Source organism: Eschrichtius robustus, chromosome 5 (genome assembly GCF_028021215.1).
Source record: "Eschrichtius robustus isolate mEscRob2 chromosome 5, mEscRob2.pri, whole genome shotgun sequence".
Lineage (NCBI taxonomy): Eukaryota > Metazoa > Chordata > Mammalia > Artiodactyla > Eschrichtiidae > Eschrichtius > Eschrichtius robustus.
In genome coordinates, this window is record NC_090828.1 from 79,507,263 (window position 1) to 79,529,083 (window position 21,821).

At 38.6% G+C, this 21,821-nt stretch overlaps 1 protein-coding gene across 2 annotated transcripts in view; it reads left to right on the forward strand.

The window, feature by feature from the left end:
• Window positions 1-21,821, forward strand: part of NEB (nebulin) — a 229,140-nt gene that overhangs the window by 197,817 nt on the left and 9,502 nt on the right. The window contains exons 142-158 of one of the 2 annotated variants that reach the window (XM_068545120.1): window positions 3,246-3,356; window positions 3,963-4,067; window positions 4,622-4,726; window positions 6,816-6,920; window positions 8,354-8,464; window positions 8,876-8,986; window positions 9,570-9,683; window positions 10,185-10,289; window positions 12,298-12,402; window positions 12,925-13,029; window positions 13,679-13,771; window positions 14,835-14,927; window positions 16,945-17,037; window positions 17,537-17,629; window positions 18,625-18,717; window positions 20,453-20,545; window positions 21,511-21,603. In XM_068545120.1, the coding sequence (XP_068401221.1) occupies window positions 3,246-3,356; window positions 3,963-4,067; window positions 4,622-4,726; window positions 6,816-6,920; window positions 8,354-8,464; window positions 8,876-8,986; window positions 9,570-9,683; window positions 10,185-10,289; window positions 12,298-12,402; window positions 12,925-13,029; window positions 13,679-13,771; window positions 14,835-14,927; window positions 16,945-17,037; window positions 17,537-17,629; window positions 18,625-18,717; window positions 20,453-20,545; window positions 21,511-21,603 (1,728 nt within the window). The remainder of the gene's footprint in view (window positions 1-3,245; window positions 3,357-3,962; window positions 4,068-4,621; window positions 4,727-6,815; window positions 6,921-8,353; window positions 8,465-8,875; window positions 8,987-9,569; window positions 9,684-10,184; window positions 10,290-12,297; window positions 12,403-12,924; window positions 13,030-13,678; window positions 13,772-14,834; window positions 14,928-16,944; window positions 17,038-17,536; window positions 17,630-18,624; window positions 18,718-20,452; window positions 20,546-21,510; window positions 21,604-21,821) is intronic. The other variant, XM_068545119.1, reaches the window with a different exon arrangement.

Consider the following 21,821-nt stretch of genomic DNA (forward strand, 5'->3'; position numbering starts at 1 on the left):
CAAGATATGAAATCACCAGCAAGATACAGTGGAATCTCTAAGAATAATGAAATGTAACATGAACTTTTCAATGTAAAAATTTTTAATATGTTTTTAAATCTCCAAGGTCATACCATTAGCAAGTTAAAAACAAGTTGAAATTTTGAAGACTTTGCTGGTTTTACAAATAGAGAGGCCTGTATTTCTAACCCCAAGTGAATCCTATGATGTGGAGAATGAGTCCCAACCAGATCGTTTTATGAGCTCCCTTTCCTGGGTTTACTTCCTGGGAAAGGCTTGCCTCAGGATTGACAGCTTCATGGTGTGGCCCCTGGTCCAAGGAGACTTCCCCTCTGTGTGGGCCCTCCCCGTTCTGACTTTGCTGTCTTGCTGGTACTCTAGGCGGAATACGTCAAAGGCCAAAGGAGAGGGTACGGGCACGGCGCTGCATCTTATGACACCCCTATGATGAGGCAGCTTAAGAAAACTAATGTGCTCATCAGTGATGTAAGACTGGCACCAGTGATTCCATATATCTGTCTTCCTCTTTCTCTCGCCTGTCTTCTTAGCCTTGGTCAGGGGACTGACCAAGTCGCACTCTTTTCTGTTGGTTTTGTGTTGGAACGTGTAGAATGCTGTGGAAATTTGTCAAAGGATATACTTTTGCACACACCTGTCTTTTCCTGCATGAAACGTTCCCTCTGGAACATGCCTTTGGAATAGGAAGGTAGAGTAGATTTGGAGATGGCCTCCTAACTTCCTTAGGCTGCTGACACCAATCAAAAGGTGAAAACAGACTGAGAATCTCATCTGCAACCACACAAAGAAAGCCTCTGCTGGTTACCATTGCTGGTGTTTAATACATTTAAGACTGGTATTTAATACAGTCTCTCAGTTCAGACATACTCTGAATCAACAGTATACACTGCTCAAAATGTGTTCACTCATAGCTTTCACCCTGTTTTACAGTCTCAGTGGCAAGAAATGTTCTAATTCTTGGACCTGCTCTTCAGTCTTTAGAAGCGCCAATATACAGTTCAAGTCCCTGAAAAGGAGCAGAACAACTGGATGTTAGATCTTTAAATTTAATTGAACTTTGAAAGAATAATTGATCGGAAACCATTTTCTCACACTCTCTGAGCCCTTTGGGGTAATGGACACTGGTATTGCCGTTTGCTGATACACGGCATTGCATGGCTGCCTCTCACTTCCCTGGTCAACAAGAAAAAGAAGGCTTTTCCATTCCATGTGCCACGTGAATGTGGTTTTACTGTACTTCCTGCCTAATCCCGCACCTTTCTGAGAATTCTTGGAGTCCTGAATCTGATGTGTGTCCTTATCGTGCAAAATATAGTAGTTCTTAAGATCCAGTCAAAAAGGAAGGTCGAACGTGTTGGCTCAGATTCCCAGCAGCATTTGTGCTCACCTAAACTTGCTTGGGGCCTTCTTGTGGAAAGAGGAGGCACAACTTCTTTTTTTTAATTAAAAAGTTAGAAATTTAAATCTACTTAAAATTAACAGAAAAGAACTGAAATGAGACCAGTAGAAAGCTGCTCTTCAAATATTTTCTCAGAAATGAGTTATTCTCTAGAAGATAGAGGATTTTTAGCATTCTTCTAAAAGAAATGGATTTTATTCTCATCAGAAATTGGCCTTTGCATCTTTCCTTCCCCAGTCTGACTCTGCACATCTAGTTTACTTTGCTTTTTCTGTGTTTCACTGCTCTTGGGATCAGCCCTAGTCCTATGGGTTTCTGTATCCTTAGGAAAAGTTTTCTCTTGGTTCAGACAACTCACCACCTCTGACTTTCCTTTGCAGGCTTTGCATTTCTTTATTTGGGGAGTGAATTTCCTTTCAGAGAAGAGCCATTGTAGCATTTATTCACATTGTGTTTTTCTATTATGTTTTCTGCTTCCTCCATCGTGTGTCTGACTCAGTGTGCCTGCATCATGCTGTACTGTTCTGCATGCTTATTTTGGCTACACATTTCCACTGGAGATTTATTCAAAATAAATGAGTCTCAGCACTGTGAATGCTTTTTCTCCGATGTGGCAGATTTCATTGTTCTTAGCATTTGAGTGGTCTCCTTTTGTTCCTGTTCTGCTGGATGTGTAAAGTTGTGGGGAAGTAAAGTGATGAAGCATGAGGGGTACTGATTTTAAATGCCTACAGTGTGAAGTATCTGGTGACCAGATCCTGGTGTGCTAACTTTGAATGAGCGAGTCTTTCATCTTACCAATAACAGAAACTCTAGGTGTCCCGGAGCATCAAATATTGCCCTTTTAGCTGGCTAACTTCTAGAAATTGCTCATTTTTCTTTATTCCTAGAGTGAGTAACTAGTAGAGTTCTACTTCTGGATTAATCCTAGTGACAAAGGCATCAGTCTGTTTTTCAACAAGGAAATGTTTCTGTCACTTTCAGTTTATTCTGTTGAATATCCCTATAAGTAAATCGTCATCTTTAGCTATTTTACCTAGGCATTATGACTGTCTCTTTCTTTCTTCAATCAGCTCACATTTATTGAGCAAATATTAGTGCCAGGCATTGCGCTTATTTTTTAAATTGAAGTTATTTTGTCCTTTGTGTATTCTTACTTTTATGTATCCTGCAAGTATATTTAATCTTATTTTTCTCATTATGCTAAAGTTATCTCACTTCTTTCCTTCTTCTAGCCTGAAATTATACCGAAGCCATTAACCCCCAAATTCTGTGCTGCTTTTACTCAGAAGTTATGCCAATTTTTTTGCCAATTAAAAAAAAATTAAAATGATGTAGCCAAAGTACATAACAATAAATCTCCTGATTTCGATTTCGATTCCTTACTTCTCACCCTTCTTGATCATTTATAAAGCCTCTTGGAACTCCTGGCAATAGACCTAAAGTGTTTTTGGTTTTGCTAGTTAGGAGGACCAAAATGCTCTGAATCAAATATATTAGATCACTTCTCTGAACTTAGCCTGAAGCCTTTTCCCATGCATTTTTATTCTGCATCAAAAAAAGGTGAATATCTTTCATACCTGTGGATAATATAAAAATGAGCAAAACAAATACTATATCACTTGATCTTACTCTCAATTGCCTGTTGTCCCAACATAATTATTAATAGTGGTCACTTTTACTCTTAAAAGTGTCCTAATTTGGATAATAAATTATATGACCCCTTTATGTGTAGCACATACTCTTTTGCATTTACATTTCCTCCATTCCTCAGTCTTCAAATTAATTGATGCTCAGGAATAATTTGGATTTTTGCATTTGCTGTTAGATTAAATACCGAGAAAATTTCAACAAAGAGAAGGGCAAGAGACCAAAATACAATCCAAGAGACAGCCAGCTCTTCAAAATCATGAAAGATGCTAATAATCTCACAAGTGAGGTATGTGTTTGTTTAACTGTGGTAAAATATATAACGTGAAATTTGCCATTTTAACTATTTTTAAACATGTAATTCAGTGGCATTAATTACATTCGCAATGTTGTCCAACTACCACTATTATTTCCAAAACTTTTTCATCACCCCAAACACAAACTCTATCACTATTAAGCAATAACTCTCCATTTCCCCCTCCCACCAATCCCTGGTAACCTGTAATCTACTTTCTGTCCCTATGAATCTGCCTATTAGAGATTTCATGTAAGTGGAGTCATACAGTCAGTATTTGTCCTTTTTTTTGTCTGGCTTACTGCATTTAGCATAATGTTTTCAAGGTTCATCCATTCTGTAGCATGTGTCAGAACTTCATTCCTTCTTATGGTTGAATAATAGTCCCTTGTATGTTTACATCGCATTGTGTTTATCCCTTCGCGTCTGTCGATGGACGCTTGAATTGTTTCCACTTTCTGGCTACTGTGAATGAGGTATGGTTTTTCACCGCCATCCCCAGCGTTTGTTTCAGGATGGGACATCTTATTATGGTTTCCATTAATACCATTTTCCATTTCCTATTTATGTGATTTCCTTTTTTCCCTCACTGTTGTACAGGTTAAGTATAAGGCTGACTTGAAGAAACTTCACAAACCTGTGACTGACATGAAGGAATCTTTGATAATGAATCATGTCTTGAATACAAGCCAACTCGCCAGTTCTGTAAGCTCAATCATTTGCTCCAGAAACGGCTTGTTTCACCCATTTGCAACTAAATTCCTTCTCTGAGGTCACTTGCATCTCCTTCTCTGCTACTGAGGCACTATATTTATTAGAAAGCTCTCCTGTTCTCTGAGTGCGTTCTTCCAAATTACAACATTAACCTACCAGTTCTCCACTGACTATAACACCTCTCAGAATATAAAAATGCTATTTTGGGACTATTTAAACTTTTTTTCAACAAACCACTCCCTTTCCCCCTTCTAAAAACATAGACTTACCATTTGGAATAGTTTCTTTCACTTTTAACTTTGCATCTTAAAACCTACTTTGAATAAGCCATATAACCTAAGTGTTTACATCCTTGTATTAACTGACAATACTGAATGTGGATCTTCATCCTTTTAAAACATTTTCTTAACCCCCCTGTGTAGTGTTTGCTAATTTTAGTTTGGTCTTGGTGCCGTTGCTGTGTAAACATCTAATGTAAAGAGGAAACAATAAGAATGCTGAGCAGCTTCGCCATCAATGTGCCTTTTTTGCCACCTTCCCCTCAGTACCAGTACAAGAAGAACTATGAGAAGAGTAAAGGCCGCTACCACACAATACCCGACAATCTGGAGCAGGTCCATCTAAAAGAGGCCACAGAATTACAGAGTATAGTAAGTTGACCAAGACGGACGTTTTTCCTGCACATTCTTCTACAATGTCAAAAGTTTTCATGGGTTCCACCCCTACCCCCCCAAGGATGGTAGTTATAGTTGTAGTAACCATTGCTTGAGAAAATACCCAGAGATATTAGGGGCTTTGAATGTAGCAACATGTTGAAACAAATGTTTATGTTATGAATGATACCAGTATCAACATATATTGGAGAAAGAGTGCATAGACATGCACTGTGTGTTATTCAGGTCGCCGACAGGGACTGGTAACATAAAGATTACATCACAGGGGAGACAGACCCCTTAGAAAAATGTTACGAAGGATGATAGGGAGCCTTTGGAGCAGAGGAGTGATATGCTCAGGTCACCACTGAAGTAGTCTCTGGGTGTGGAAGAGACTGCAAAATTTCTAAAATAATTAAGATTCTCAGAGGAAAGAACTTAGAGAAGGAGCTTGCTGTCACATGACCTTCTATATCACAAATTCAACACTATTTAGGTCCCCCATTGCGCATTAACCAAGAGGTCTAAATCACTAGAAATGCTCTCCTGTCATCTGTAAAGCAGCCCATGATCCCGGGCCTCTATTTTATTTTATTTTATTTTTGAAAATGTGTTTATTTTATTTAAAAATACCTACATCATCCCTTTTATTTATTTATTTATTTTTAATTTTTTTAACATCTTTATTAGAGTATAATTGCTTTACAATGGTGTGTTAGTTTCTGCTTTATAACAAAGTGAATCAGTTATACATATACATATGTCCCCAAATCTCTTCCCTCTTGCAATCTCCCTCCCTCCCACCCTCCCTATCCCACCCCTCCAGGTGGTCACAAATCACCGAGCTGATCTCCCTGTGCTATGTGGCTGTTTCCCACTAGCTATCTATTTTACGTTTGGTAGTGTATATATGTCCATGCCACTGTCTCGCTTTGTCCCAGCTTACCTTTCCCCCTCCCCGTATCCTCAAGTCCATTCTCTAGTAGGTCTGCATCTTTATTCCCGTCTCGCCCCTAGGTTCTTCTGACCATTTTTTTTCTTTTCTTTTTCTTTAGATTCCATATATGTGTGTTAGCATACGGTATTTGTTTTTCTCTTTCTGACTTACTTCACTCTGTATGACAGTCTCTAGGTCCATCCACCTCACTACAAATAACTCAGTTTCATTCCTTTTTATGGCTGAGTAATATTCCATTGTATATACGTGCCCCATCTTCTTTATCCATTCATCTGTTGACCAGGCCTCTATTTTAATGTGTTGTCACAAGCAAGAGAGCTGAGATTGGGCTTTGCTATCAAGATGCTGCGTGACACAGGCTTCTGTCTCTCTGTCTTTCAGTGTCTCCTGTGTAGTGGGCGTTGGTGGTATAGTGGTGAGCATAGCTGCCTTCCAATGTCTCCTGTGTAAATTAGGAATATCTATAGGCTCCCCCCATTCCTGATCACATGTGATGAGGATAAGGAGATTGTATTTGTAAAATAGCCTTGGGGGTCTTTTTGAGAATGACAGGTTTGTTAGTAAGTCAGTCAACAACTAGTCAACTGGATTTCATTTTTATACCAATCTATATTGGCAGCACTGAATATGTGACCAGTTATGACCTCAATTGAGTTATTGATATATAATTAAAGCTGTATGCATTATCTATTAAATCAAGACCCCAGGTCCCTCATAAAAGTTCTTATGAAAGAAAAACTGGAGATTTTTATCAGAAATATTGGCTGAGGCTCTGGCTAAAATGTTCACATCTACACACATCAAATCTTGGCCAACCTTATCTATGGGCGGTTTCCCCAGGCACTTTCTTGCCTCAAAGCTTCTCTTAGATGATTCTTCTGCAGTGATTCCTTTGTCTCCTTGAATTGAACACAAATCCTGGCCATGCCTTGCAGACAGTAGTGATGTTCTCCCACCAGGCCAAAACAAAAAGCTACTGGATCTGAATCACAACAGGAAACTGTTTTGAGTGGCAATGAGATACCACTCACTGGACATAATGTATCAATTAAAAATACTATTGCTAAACTGGTGTCTGTCTACAAATTGGCCAGAGAAGACATATCTCATAAAGCTTTTCATAACTAGGTGAAATACAAAGAAAAGTATGAAAAGGAACGAGGAAAGCCCATGTTGGACTTTGAAACACCAACATACATCACTGCCAAAGAGTCTCAGCAGATGCAGAGTGGGGTAAGTCCTGCACAAACCCACCACACAGCAAATATACCATCAAGCTGATGAAAACAAGCTCTACCCACAGAAGTATCCAGCCTGTTGTTATCCCAAAGTTGTGGATGATGGGACTCTTTAAAATGTGATGACTAAAATCTTTTCCATCTCACAAATCCTGTGGCTCCATTATAAAAAGAAATGATCTGAATAGTAAACATTTACCATATATGTTTTATTTCAACTATCCTTTTCATAGAATTAGAACATAGAAAACTGTTCCTAACACTGAAACAAATTATTTTGAACATAACATAAATTTTTCTTTGAATGAAAAGTTCTCTCTGTGCAGACCTACTGTTGGCTTTGAGTTGCTCTTCTCTTAATAGGAAGCCTCCAGTCCCAAAAAGGAAGACTTTTTTCTTTTAATCAGGATTTTTATCAAAATATCAAGTCAACATGACATATTTCCTATTTTAGAAATGTAAGCAGAGGCATCTAAAATAATTCTTTTAATTTTTAAGCAATAGTAGAGAAGAATGAATCTTATTTTGAATCTTAGAAAGTCTGTTTTCATTGGGAAACAGGCTTATTTTGGATTTCTTTTTGCCTCCCCTCCATGGGTATATCTCCAACCATAAAGATAAATGGTTTTTAATAAAAGTAACATTTTGGGGAGCTTCCTGGTGTGTAGAATGCCAAATAATGAAAAATTTTGAAGGATTTCAAACAATTGCTGAATCTGGGTAAAGCAGCTATGGGAGTTCCTTGTACTATTCTTGATACTCGTCTATAAATGTAAAATTCTGTCAAAATTAAAAATGACAAAAATCAAGTTCCAACATCTATTCCAAGCCTCCCAGTAAGACAGCCTCATCCAGGGATTGGAGACGAGATGGGGGAGGTCGTGGCCCTTCCTCTCAACAGTGAGCAAAGCCTGAGAACTTGTCTGTGCTACATTATTCACCTTATCTGTTCAGTGACTTAAAATAATAGTCATGATTATGAAAAAGGCCAAATTTGCATTTGGTGCCCTCAGGTTCCCCTTCCTCTGGGGTATTTTTGTTTTTTTTCCCCCTTGAGTCACTTCTAATTCAGAAGGAAAATCTTTTGTTGCCTTCAGAAAAATGTCATCAGGAGAGATGACAGTGGTTTGAGAGTCTTGGTGGCACATCCATCCTTCCACTCTCAGAGAGCCAGCCCCCATCACAGAGGCAGAGAGATGAATGAGAGGCCACCAAAGTTTCTCAGCCTCTGAGTTTCCTTGGGCCATTTGCTCTACACAGAGTATTTCCAGAACAATCAGGCATGTTTCAAATGTGTGACCATTAGCAGAACTAAGATCAAGTTAAGAGGCCATACACAGAAGGAAAATGTAATTATTTTCTTCCTAGGATTGAGAAAGAAATTGTAATAAACATTCTTAACTTGTCTTTCCTTCCTACTCACTTTAGAAAGAATATAAGAAAGATTATGAAGAGTCCATTAAAGGCAGAAACCTGATTGGCCTGGAGGTCACGCCAGCTTTATTACATGTCAAATATGCAACCAAAATAGCCAGCGAGGTAGTGCCTATTTGGTCTTTTCTTTCCCTCCTGATCCAAATAATTGCACTAATGACACTCATCAACATGTTCCTTCTACCATTTTCACTACCACCTAACTTTTCAGGTTTCAAGTTGGGTTCACATGTGTTTGGTACTACCCCCTAATCTATTACCCATGTTAATTCTTCTAATTTTTTAATTGAATACCTAATAAAATGTGCTTACCTCAGAATTCTATTAATTTCTAGTTTCTTATTTGATATTGAATAGTAACTGATGAAGCTTATACCCTGCCTTTATTCATATCTTTATTTACTAAACTGCAACTCTTTAAAATTAGAAGGATTTTTTGTTTTGTTTTGGCTCTTCACCAAAGAGGAATAATCCAGGCTTTCTTGTCAGCATTGTTGCTTGTATTTTGTGCCATAGAAAGAGTACAAGAAAGATCTAGAGGAAAGCATCCGTGGGAAGGGTCTCAGTGAAATGGAAGATACGCCCGACATGCTAAGAGCAAAGAATGCCACTCAGATCCTCAATGAGGTGGGCACACAGCCAACTGCATGCACAGAATCAACCCAGCATCTTCTCCTTCTTAACCAAGTTGCATAAAAAAACCAGAGAGCAATAAAAAGAGAGTTTTTGAATTTCAGATTCCATATTCAACATTATTATTAACCATTAAATAAAATATCTCGATTTTGGATGTGTTGATATTATAACAGTCTGTTTCTGTAGTGGCTATTGTAACCTGTTATTTATCTAATATTATTTGATTTAACCTTGATACATTTGTTGTGCCCATTTAAATAAAGGCACCACACTGGAGTGGTGGGCACCTAAGTATAATCCTTTACATACCAAACCAGATTTAAAATGTGCTTTTATACTTTAATTTTCTAAGTAGAGAATGCTAAAAAGCATTCCATAGGAGGCCTGGCATGAGTAGACGTTTCCTAAAGTGGTCTGCTGTTGTCACCACTCCATCCTGCCACAGGGAAAGGTGAAGGTGACATCAGCAATTGAGGTGGCATGTTATGTGGATCTGTATTCACTCTGCACATTTATTACCTAGTCATGAGTTAAGTAACTTTTTTTTTTTTTTTTTTTTTTAATGCTACTATAGAAAGAATATAAGAGAGACCTGGAGCTGGAAGTCAAAGGAAGAGGCCTGAATGCCATGGCCAATGAAACTCCCGACTTCCTCAGAGCCAGGAATGCTACAGATATTGCCAGTCAGGTCAGTGTTACTGTTCCATGTCAGTCTTTCAACAAAAAAAGTAGCTGTGATTACAAGGACACAGTGTTGTCCTTCTGTTGTCTTACTTGTTGATCAGTTACAGTTAAACACATAGAGTGGCATCCCTAAATATCCACATGGTGGAATACATTCTGATGAAAGGATCAGGGGCCCTTTGCCAGGGCTGCTTTCATCTGTCCTTCTCCTAGCTCTTCTGTAAACAATTGATGCCTTACTATCTGTTGATTATCTCTCTCCTTCTGCTTTCCCATACCCTACCCAACACCACCCTGCCCTGCCCCCCAACTAGATAGTAAGCCTTTCAACAGCTAGGACTCAACCTTTCTTTCTGAATCTCACTCTTTAACACAATAGGGAAAAAATGTTGGCTAGCAAATGAATGAATCCTTTTGGATAAATATTAATCACTTCTTAGTCAAACTGAGCCAACAAATGTGCACATTGTAAACATTTACCCAACTATTGGATATCCTTTTGCAGATTAAGTATAAGCAATCAGCAGAAATGGAAAAAGCCAATTTTACTTCTGTGGTTGATACTCCGGAGATCATTCATGCCCAACAAGTCAAGAACCTTTCAAGCCAGGTAAGGACATTCATCAGAATATCACTTATTGACCCCAATCATGAAGAACAAGTCTTTCCATTAATACCAAAGAAGATTCTTTCAAATCACAATTTTTCCCAGTGAAAAAGAAGGGCTTCGTCTATGACGCAAGTTTGAGTTAGAGTTGAGATTTCCGTATCAGAATTTAAATAAAGGAGGGAATTTTAAGGTACTGAAGAACTCTTACATGGTACCACCCATAATTTTTTAAAATTTATTTTTCCAGTTTTACTGAGATAAAATTGACATATATGACTGTATAAGTTTAAAGTGTACAGTGTAATGGTTTGGCTTATATTTATTGTGAAATGATTGCTTCCATAAGTTTAGATAGCATCCGTCATCTCATAGAGATACAGTAAAAAGAGAAAGCAAAACAAAAAGAAAAAATTTTTCCCTGTGATGTGAACTCTCAGGATTTACTCTCTTAACACCTTTCACATGTAACATAGAGCTGTGTTAGAGCTGTGTTCACTGTAGTCGTCGTCAGGTTGTACATGGCATCCCTAGTACTTATTTGTCTTATAACTGGAAGTTTGTCACTTGTGACCACCTTTCTCCAGTTCCACCTCACCCTCATCTCCCGCCTCTGGTAATCACAAATCTGATTACGTTTTCTATGCATTTGTTTTGATTTTAGATTCCACAAATATGTGAGATCATACAGTATTTGTCTTTCTCTGTCTGACTTATCTCACTTAATGTAGTGCCCTCAAGGTCCACCCATGTTGTCGCAAATGGCAGGATTTTCTCAGTTTTTATTCCATTGTACATACATACCACAACTCTTTTATCCACCATCTGATAGATGCTTAGGTTGTTTCCATGTCTTGGCTATTGTAAATAATGCTGCTATGAACATGAAAGTTAAGGGTATCTTTTCAAGTTAGTGTTTTCGAATCCTTTGGATATATTCCTAGAAGTGGAATTTCTGGATCATATGGTAGTTCTGTTTTTAATTTTTTGTGGATCCTCTATACTGTTTTTCATAGTGTCAAAACCAGTTTACAATCCCACCAACAGTGCACTATTCTCCACATCCTCACCGGCATTTGTTATCTCGTCTTTTCGATGATAGCCATTGTGACAGGCATGAGTTACCACCCGTAATTAAAGAATCAGTCTCATAATGTGGATGTAAAATTTGTGTGCAAATCTGGAAGAAACAAAGTAGACTGCCCACATTTGGATTATCAATTTTTTTAACAAGATTGCGATTATGTCATCAACACTAACCACACAATCTAACCCTGATTCCTCTTATGATGGGTAACTCTCCATCTTCCTACAAATAGAGAGATAAAGAAAAGTAAGATGTCCTTCATACACCAGGATATACCCCCATTTGTTTTAATCTTCACTGCTGATCAGGAATCTGCAATTTACTTGAGTAGCCCCAAATTAGAATTTTTGCTTGTCTCCTAATCAGTGAGTTCTAAAGCAGTAGCTGCCTGACCTGACTATACTTCGTAAACACCTGGGAATGTAGATTTCCTGGTCCCACCCTGGGAGCTCTGGCCAGGAGCCTGGACCACACCTGCTCACAGCTCAGTGAAAATATCCTCATCACCAACCAAGGACTGGCATTCAGGAGGCCTTGCTGACGGCTCTTAACCCTCCTGCTTTTCTCCACCTGCCTGTTGAATAGTCTGGCTCCATCCAGTTCACTGTAGACATCCCCAAGTCCCTGCCAGGAACCTCAGGGGCTGTCACCCTCCCTCGTGTGAACCAGTCCACAGGGGCCTCCCTCTGCCAGCTTTGCCATGACAATAGGTCCTATTAATTGCCTGGGCTCAGTTCTCCTAGAAAGAAAAGGCGTGGCACTCACTGACCCCGAGGGCTCTGTTTTATAACTCCCTAACATCCTTAAATAGTCAAAAAAATATAAAGGACTTCCCCTCTGCTGAGCAGGAAGGGCTATTTTAGGTCCCATTGGCCCATATCCCTGTGTTATCCCCTATCCTTATTTCTTGGAATCTATTTCCAGAAAAAGTACAAGGAAGATGCAGAGAAGTGCATGTCATGTTATGAGACCGTTTTGGACACCCCAGAGATGCAGAGGATCCGGGAGAACCAAAAGAACTTCAGCCTTGTGAGTTGTTATTGAATCTAAGACACAGCTCACTGGTACCTGGGATGAGGTGGGGCCAGAAGGATGCCTCTGGGCACACATGCTTGCATATCTACCTGCAGCAGCCCTCCACACCTCCCCCACGCCCCACCCGGGAGCTGTGTGCTCCTGTCTCCTCTGGGCTCACCTTATATCTCAATCCCGACTCATAGCATGAAAGACCCATCTCTCACTTTGTTGGTGGTTTCCTGTCACTGAATATGAACTATCACCATCTTCCATTGGTGGTGACATCTTTTTCAAAATTAATTCTAGGCAAGAGATATACTTTTTTTTTTTTTTTAAACTAGTTTTAGGGCTTTAAAAATTTAGTTTCTTCACAAAATTCTTATTAAAGAAATTCCCGTTGGCTATCTGACTATGATTATTGTAGCGTAGAAATTGTTTTAAAAATATAAGGTTTTAACTTCCTTTACACAATATTGGACAATACAATATATAAAATGTCAAACTCTTACCAAGATGTTTGCTCTTTTTCCATAGCTTCAATACCAGTGTGACCTTAAAAACAATAAAGGAAAAATTACAGTTGTTCAAGACACGCCAGAAATACTGCGTGTTAAAGAAAATCAAAAGAATTTCAGCTCGGTATATTTACTATTTATTTTCCATTTAATGCTAACCTAATAATATCAGTCTCCTCTTTAAAAATATACTAGCCGTAGGTTGATTCAGACAATTAACATCTAACCTCCTCAGTTAATGCTAGCAGTTATTTGTTAAAATTCCGCATACTTTGCTCTAAAATCATCACCCCAGAGACCATTTGAAATAACAACTTAAATCTGCTAACAAAGGAGCTTTTCTTTCTTTTTAACTTTTTTAATCCCAGATCAGTAACATGTGTTGTCTTGCTCCAGAAGACGGATTTCTTTCTGACACTGTGATTTATTATCCTTTCCCAAAATAACTGACTGACTTTGTATTTCTTTAATGGATTTTGTGTTTCACATGGGAGGGTTTTTTAATCGACATTTTCTGGTTTTTCTCATCATGTATTAATACAGTATGATAATCTTAAAAGAAATCTCAAGATCTGGCAATTGAGACGTGTGCTGTATGCATGGTTTGAGTTATTGACGCTGATGCAGAAGACAGTCCAGATACTCCAGCACTTGCCTAAGAACATTCTCTAGTGGCTTCTGTTTTCACAGAAGCCAAGTTTCCTAGTCTTTCTTCAGGAATTGCTGGGTTTTCCTTTCTTCTGTGTAACACTGTCCCGATTCTGAATGCCCAGGTTTTATATAAAGAAGATGTCTCACCAGGAACGGCGATTGGAAAGACACCTGAGATGATGAGAGTGAAGCAAACCCAGGACCATATTAGCTCGGTAAAGACAGCCACTGGGGACTCACTTTCAAAATTTTCTGCTCGCCTTTGACGATTTACACTGATGTCTGAGCTGCACTCATGACTTTTGTCACCAGAAGCAGCTTAAGTTGCTAAAATAAGGGTCATCTCATAATGCAGTGCCGAGGCAGTTTTCATGAGGGCTGGTTAGATATAAAAAATGGAGAGGCCTGTGTCAAAGCAAACCAGAGCTGGACAGTAGTTTAAGCAGTTAAAACAACAACAACAAAAAAGATTTTTATTCAGGACAATTGCGATATAGGGGAAAAGAGATCTCAGTATAGAGCTGAGCTCGATTCTGAATACAACAAGGGAAAGGAGGGACTTATGGGGGCGGGGATGGACGGACAGGGATGGGGGGATGGGGAGGGCGGGGTGTGGGGAAGGGATCAGTGGATGGAAAATTACTCAGAAGAAACATCGGGGGTAAATGGGGGATTCTGCCTAAACCGACCTATCAGGATTTTTGCTGGAGGCAGGTCAAGGTGATCAGACTTCTCCTGGGGGACTGGGTGGGGAGGGCATTAAGGAATTTGATCAGATAATCAAGGATGATGAGACATCCAGGGTGGGGGATTTTGGCTAAACTGACTTAGCAGGATTCTGGCTAAAACTGGGAGGTGCAGAGATGGTCTCGGAAGTCTGAAGGTCAAGGCCTAGTTAGGAAGAAGGTTCAGAGGAGCCTGACTCAAGTTTTGTCAAGAAGAGACTCCTTGTCACCTGTAAGAAAGTAGCAGTTGTGAGAGTCAGAGAATGGCTCTTCCTGGGTGTGTATATGTGAGTGTGTCCATCCTGGGCCAACGAACTGTGGCTGTAAGACATGGGAGACCCCAGGGAAGAGAAGGGGCTTCAGTCTGAGTGTGGACCCCAGCCCCAAAGAGACCAGAGAGAGCCCAAATGTCCGTGTCCTTGGCACGGACCCAGTATCAGCATGTGGCCCCCTTCCCCCTAAGTATAGGTTTTGTGCTGTTTAAACTGCGACTTCGCATATCGCGGGGCTACTAATCAAACGCACGCACACGTTCCCACTTTTACACCTGCAGGTGAAGTATAAGGAGGCGGTTGGACAAGGAACCCCCATCCCAGACCTGCCTGAAGTGAAGCGCGTCAAGGAGACACAGAAGCACATCAGCTCGGTAACGCGCCCCCGGCCCCTCCCCCATGCTCAGCCCTCCCCCCGCCGGCTGGCTTGTCTCACCCCGTCTCCCTTCTGCTGGGCTTCCTAAGGCCGGGGATGGCGCGAACCCTCCCTGCCCTGTGAGCGGCAGTGCGGTTTGCAAAAGCAGATGAGGAAGCTCTGTCTTTACGTAATCAAGGAGCACAAGGCACTAGGCTTCGTGATTGCTCATCATACCTGCAGTTTCTCAAGTAAAATGTGCCGACTGTAGTAATAAGTTTATTGGGATGATCTCAAGGTAGTTAACCAAAAGCATATACATATAAACATAAAAGTAATAGAAAAGAAATATGTCTACATGCATGGATGTATATACCTCAGGGCATTCTCCACGGTCCGGAAGACCCTAGGCAGCCTAGCAATGTCTCCGCAGCCACCTCCCCTCCCTTGCCCTGTATCCTCTGCTCTCTCCTTGTAAATACAGCGCGTGTTGAAGGCGCTGGCTGTCATCTACCCACAAGGGTATATTATATCTTAACCCTGTTCTCTAACAGAAATCGCAGGCACCTGTGCGCTGTGTGTGTTTTGGCGGAGGTGGGATTCTCCCACACCTGAAATATCAGGTTTAGCACACATTTCTCCCGACCTTCTGTCCTGCTAGCCGCGTCTCCGCCCACCCCCCCGTCCCCCTCCCCCCCTCCCCCAGCGCGCACGCGCGCCGCCCTTCCATCCGGAAGCAGTTTCTAAGCAATTGCTGGCTACTAGCAAAAGATTGTGTGAAGTTTGGGAAATAGTTTATGGCCAATAAAAGGTGAGGATCTTGGTTTCAGAGATCCGCCTGGCCCCTGGAGGCCTGAACTCTCATTTAATTTCCATGAGAAGACAGTTGCTGTTTCTCTTGCTAGTCGTTTGTATTATTTAGACCTCATTCCCTTCGCATTCCCTTCTTATACTCTGGCTCCCAGTGGTACAGACTGCATTTAGAATTACATGTCCACTAATCCAGGAAAACCAGCCCGCATCTCCTTTGCTGCTTCTGATTGCAACTTCTTGCCTCTCTCTGATTTTGTTTTGTTCTGTGGTCCACGATCTGTTCCGTTGCCTTGCCCAGTAAAGAAATACAACTTTGTACCAAGATGGGAGATATTTAAAGATCCCAAAAGGTTTCCTAGCAAAGAAAAGATATCAACACTAGTTTGTCAGTGATTTTAGGAATTAATCTGTGACACAAATCCCTAGGATGTCTGTGTTGCTCCCCAGCCTGTGCTCTAGTGCAGCATAGAATCCATCCATTTAAAAAGAATTCATCCCTTCCTTTAGACTGAAAATTCTTAACATTGGGAGGGAGGGAGGAATGGAAGAAGCTAAGAGGCTCTGGAAGTTCCTTACTTGTTTCATTAACATTTACAGTCCTTTGACACTACCCAGAGCAAATAGGGACTTTTCCCTGTTCAAAAACACTAATTGGCAAGATCCAGCAATCATCAGTAAAAATTTCAGAGAAAAATGCTCTTCCTGGAAAAATAAACTGTTTAAGTCTCCTTGCATTAAGGGTACCTGCAGACTAAAGGCCAGCTAGGAATTTTCAGAAGAAAATACAAAACAAACAGAAAATTCTCAACAACTGTGAAGGAATAGAGGATCACATGATTAGAAAAATCTAAGCCAAGCCACCTATTTATTGAAGTACAAATCTATTGTGGACCCACTATATTCAAGGGACTAATGCTAGATGTTATGAAATGGTTAGACTTTTTTCATTGTTAAATTCATTAGCACTATTTAATGCATTTTAGGAATGTACTAAATGTTGACTACAGAAAATGCATAATTTAGTACAGTCTTCAAGGTAGTAAAATTACTACTTTTGAAGAGAGAACATAGATATTTGTGGCATTTCCTTCCTTATTCCCTGAGTGTCATGTTTGAAGGCTAGATTGCTTTTATGAGTTTCCAACAAATAGCCCGCATATAGCTGTAATCCAAAGGATTCGTGGTCATTTTACTTTTTTAGGTGTTCTAATTATCTTCTACAGGTTTTGTACAAAGAAAACTTGGGAACAGGCATTCCAACCCCTGTCACTCCAGAGATTGAGAGAGTCAAACGCAATCAAGAGAACTTTAGCTCGGTATTTACAAATATATCAAATAAGATACTTGATTTCCCATTAAAAAATTACCGGAATAACCCATCATCCTTTTTTAAAAAGCAACATCTTAACACCAATTTTGTGTGTGTCCGTGTGTGTATGTGTGTTCCACCTGACCAAGACCATCTGGACTTACACAAAATGACTCAATTTTCTGATGGTATTTTAACACTTTTGGCGACTGACAAGTGTGAGCACTTAGGTCTGAAATACTGTAAATAGAATTAACATAAGATTCCTCATCATTCTACTCATATGCTATAACTCAACGCTTTCTGTGGTACCTTTTCATGCCCAGAAGTAGCATTGTAGAGTTTATCCTTAAAATGTGAAGTAAAAAATAAAAGCATTATCCTTACTAAATATTACTCACTAAAAAATTCCCTCCTCACACCCACCCCCTGCCCCCCATCTTCTCTCTTCCCTAATCTTTGTGCTTGTTTTGAATGTCTTTTGGGTACTTTCTTGTATCTCACAGGTTTTGTACAAAGAAAATCTGGGGAAAGGAACCCCAACCCCTGTCACTCCAGAGATGGAGAGAGTCAAACGCAATCAAGAGAACTTTAGCTCGGTATTTCTTAGGGGCCAAAAAATTAAATCCCTTAATTTTTATTTAAAATAATATTTTTAACACATTACCAATATATAATTTTCTTCCTGTAAAAATACTAAATTCATATAATGAAAATAATGATACCAAATATTACCTCAGTTTTCAACCCAAATCTGATTTAGTATTTATTTTAGTTCTGCTGTGAAATTTTAACTATGTTTTTCCTAAAACGTAGCTATTGATCATGTTCCTTAAAAACCTGTAATACTTAGTGTTTCCTTCCTCAAATTCCCCTTGAATAACAGTAGGTGTTTCTAACTGGTGTGGCACAAGTCAAAAGTAAAATCTAACATGCCTCCGAAAGGATAATGATAGCTAGAATTTTATTTGTATTTATTGTGGCGCTGTTTGATGTATTTTGTGTTTGCAACTCTTCTTAAAAGAATGTGATTCTTGAACATTTTCATTCCAAAGACAACATAGCAATTCACAGTAACTCAGAAATACAGATTTACTTGGCTCAGCTATTTTTGGTATATCACAAGAGAGATAAATGAGCTTTCCTTGGAATAGGTTCAGGATCATTGAAAGCTAATATTTATTTAGCTTTTAATACTTATTTATTTTATTCCCCCAACCCCCCCCCCCCCCTTTTTTTGGTTCCCTAATTTAGAGTTACCAACAACTCATGAGGCATGTAAATTTCAGTTAACTTGAGTAGTCTCTGATAAGGCCTAGTCCTTGTCTTTGAGAGAAGACCTATAGAAGTGACTGACTCCTCCTGCAGCCTGGCAGCTCTGTCGCTATTAATGCCTCTTAGACAGACCTCATACTGGGTGTGATGAAACGGCCAAAGGTGATCTGTACTTGTTCTAGTTCTTAAAGTTATTTAGGCCAATTTTATGTCATTATGAAAACAAACAAGCAAAAATACTTTTAGAACCTATTTTAAAAGCTAAGTCTTCCTAAACAATGGGTCCAGGCTGATTTGATTGTTGGTTTTGTGCACACAGATTCTGTACAAAGAGAACTTGAGCAAGGGGACTCCTCTCCCTGTCACTCCCGAGATGGAGCGGGTCAAGCACAACCAGGAGAACTTTAGCTCGGTATTTGGGAGAAAGCTCTTTTAACTCGTATTAAAAAAAATGATAATACCTTTCTATAAAACAGAACTTCTGTTAGTCCCTTTAAAATAATCAGTTTAACACATTTTTCTTAAAAAAAAAATCTCATCAACTAAATTTTTCTGTTTTCCAGATCTTTTACTCACCATTTGATTCTAACATTTTATACTTCCTATAACAGTCCCTTAAAACTTTTCATTGATTCCTTTCCTTCCCTTTTCATGTTTTATGGGACTTTTGAAGTTAATTGATGTCCAAAATCCCCAAACACTATAGCTTTATTTACTTGGGACTATTTTTATTTGATGTAGCTGCGTTAGCATTGAAAGAAAAGACACAGGACTTGAGGCCATGTGTAGAAATAGTGGCCCTTGCTGGGGACAAGGTTTAGCTTAACATAGATCCTATCTGGATAAACAGAGCACAAAGAAAGAAAATCACTCAGTATTGGAACCCAAAGCAATCTTATCTTGATACTTGTTCTAAACAAGCCATTCCATGAATAGAAATTCAGATCTTCTGATCTTTTAAAAAATATACAAAAAATATATATATATACAAATTAGATTGTGAGTCTATATTTAATGTTATTTTCTCTTTTATTAATATTTTTGTTGCTAAAAAACTCTATACTACTCAATAGTCTGTGAAACTTTTATATAAGGAACTTAGATTTACTTATGCCTGAGATGGAGAATCAAATGTCATAAGGAAAATTTAGCTGGATTTTTTTTTGGGGGCTGGGGGGTAGGTAGGGCAAGTTTTGCTCCAAAATGTTTTTTAATTGTCCATTTAAATATTTTCTGAAAGTTTGATTCTTTCACACAATTAAGTAACTTTCTTTGGTCCCACTGTCTTTTTGTTTTGTTTTGTTTTTCTTTGTTTTTAATTACCATTCACTAACAACCTTTTGATTTTATTAAATTTTTGGTATAAATTAATATTATTTTTGGAATGTTATTTTCACTGTTTTCCCTGTAGGTTTATACTATTATTATTATTCCTTCTTTTGGAAAGGTTTACATTAATTTTCAAAACTATTTAAAAATCATTTTCTTCTGTATTAGAGTAAGTATATTATTGTTCATATCTATTTGAGATATTAATGATCCTGATGATCCTGGACAATTTCTTTCTTTTAAGTAACCATTTGTGTTAATTTTTACATAGGTTGCATTTAGACAATTTTTATCCACTGGTGCATAGAGCCTTTAAGATTCTATGGAAGATAAACAGTGCTATGTATTTAGACTTGACCACCTCTATAACTTGAATTTACCCAACAAAGACCAATTTCCTATATTGCATAGATTTGACCTAGGGTTTAAAATATCTGTTATTCTGTAAAACAGATGTTCTGTGTAGGGAAAATAAATATTTGCCCATCTAATTAAAAAATAACCTTTCTATTGTACACTAAGCATTTTAGTAATTTTATGAAATTAATTTGATTTCTTTTTCTTAATTCCTAACACAGAAAACCAACATTTAATATATGAGTTAGCTTAAAAGTTGAACATCAAATACACTGGCACTTTAGCCAAGGAAATATGGAGCATGTTTTCATCCAGATCTGTGCTTGAAAAAACAGATTGACTTGGTGAATTTGTCTTTCCTGTTTGACGTCTGTGTTTCATAGTACGTTCCTTACACGATAGATGAAAGGGCTGTTTTTGACTGCTCTTGTTTTTTCTGGATGCTTTCTTGTATCGTACAGGTGTTGTATAAAGAAAACATCGGGAAAGGGATTCCAGTTCCCATCACTCCAGAGATGGAGAGGGTCAAACACAATCAAGAAAACTTTAGTTCGGTATTTAAAAAGCAAACAAACAAAGACCCTTTAACTAATTTTAAACCATTTTTTTAAAAGATGAATGGCTATATTTTAAAACCTAATCAACTTATCCCAGTAAAAACTTTGACATGTCTTGTGTCTTGTTTGCAACTTAATGCTGCCATTTCCCATGAATCAGTTTCCCCATTTTGGTTAAACATTAACATCACTTAAAAAATGTTCAATATGATATTCCAACCTTTAAAAACATAGCATTCCCAGTCTCTAGGCACCCACTTATCCTGCTTTGGCAACTTTCATTTGAACGTAAAGCTTACAAAAATTTATTCTGCAAATAAATTTAAACTGTTGGCTTCATTTCCTATTCTAACTTTTCTTGGTCTCTACTGGTATTTGTATAGATATTTTCAGGGTTTTTTTTTTTTTTTTAGCATTTTGTCACTGTTCTCCATTTAAATATAATTAATTCTTCCCAATATGTTCACCTAAACTAAAAATTAAATACCTTGACTTCTTTTGAAAATCAGCAAAAGAAGACATGTGTATGCATCTTCATATATGCAATGTTTATAAAACCTAAATATCCTTATGTGGTTTATTAATAACATTTCCAAATCAAAATCTCTTCCTTGGTTCTCCTGCTGTCTCTGCCCTTTCTTTTTTTCCCCAACCTCACAACAAGCTGGGGGGCGCAACTCATCGTTCCCTTCCATGGTGCTCTCCTTTGCTCAGTGATGCAGAGACTAGTTCAACAAAACAGTAAAATTCTCCTTTCAGATTTCTTAGTCTCCCTGCTCCTTCCTGCATTCCCTTGCTTTAAGGATGTCTTTAGGCTCCTACAGGTTGGATCTAGAAGCTTCTGGTATTTCCCTTCCTCTAACTTGTTCTCTTCCTCTTTGTCCTTCTACTCCCAACTGCTCTGCAAGAAGGGGAGAGTGGTTGATTGCTCTTTTTGTTCTGGATGCTTTCCTTTCACACAGGTGCTATACAAAGAAAACCTGGGCACAGGGATCCCAATCTCCATCACTCCAGAGATGCAGAGAGTCAAACTCAATCAAAAGAACCTTAGCTCGGTATTTTGGAAAGAAAGGGAAAATAGATGCCATTTAACCTCATAATTAAACTGATTCTTAACATTTATTCTTCTTTTAAATCCACTTCCCTTCCTTTGCTTCTAACATACCTCACTTAGCAAAAGGAGATACTTTCACATTTCTGTGGTACTACTATGGATTCTTTTTTTTTTTTTCAAGTTAATTCTGATTTCTGTTCCATCTGGCATTTAAAAAAA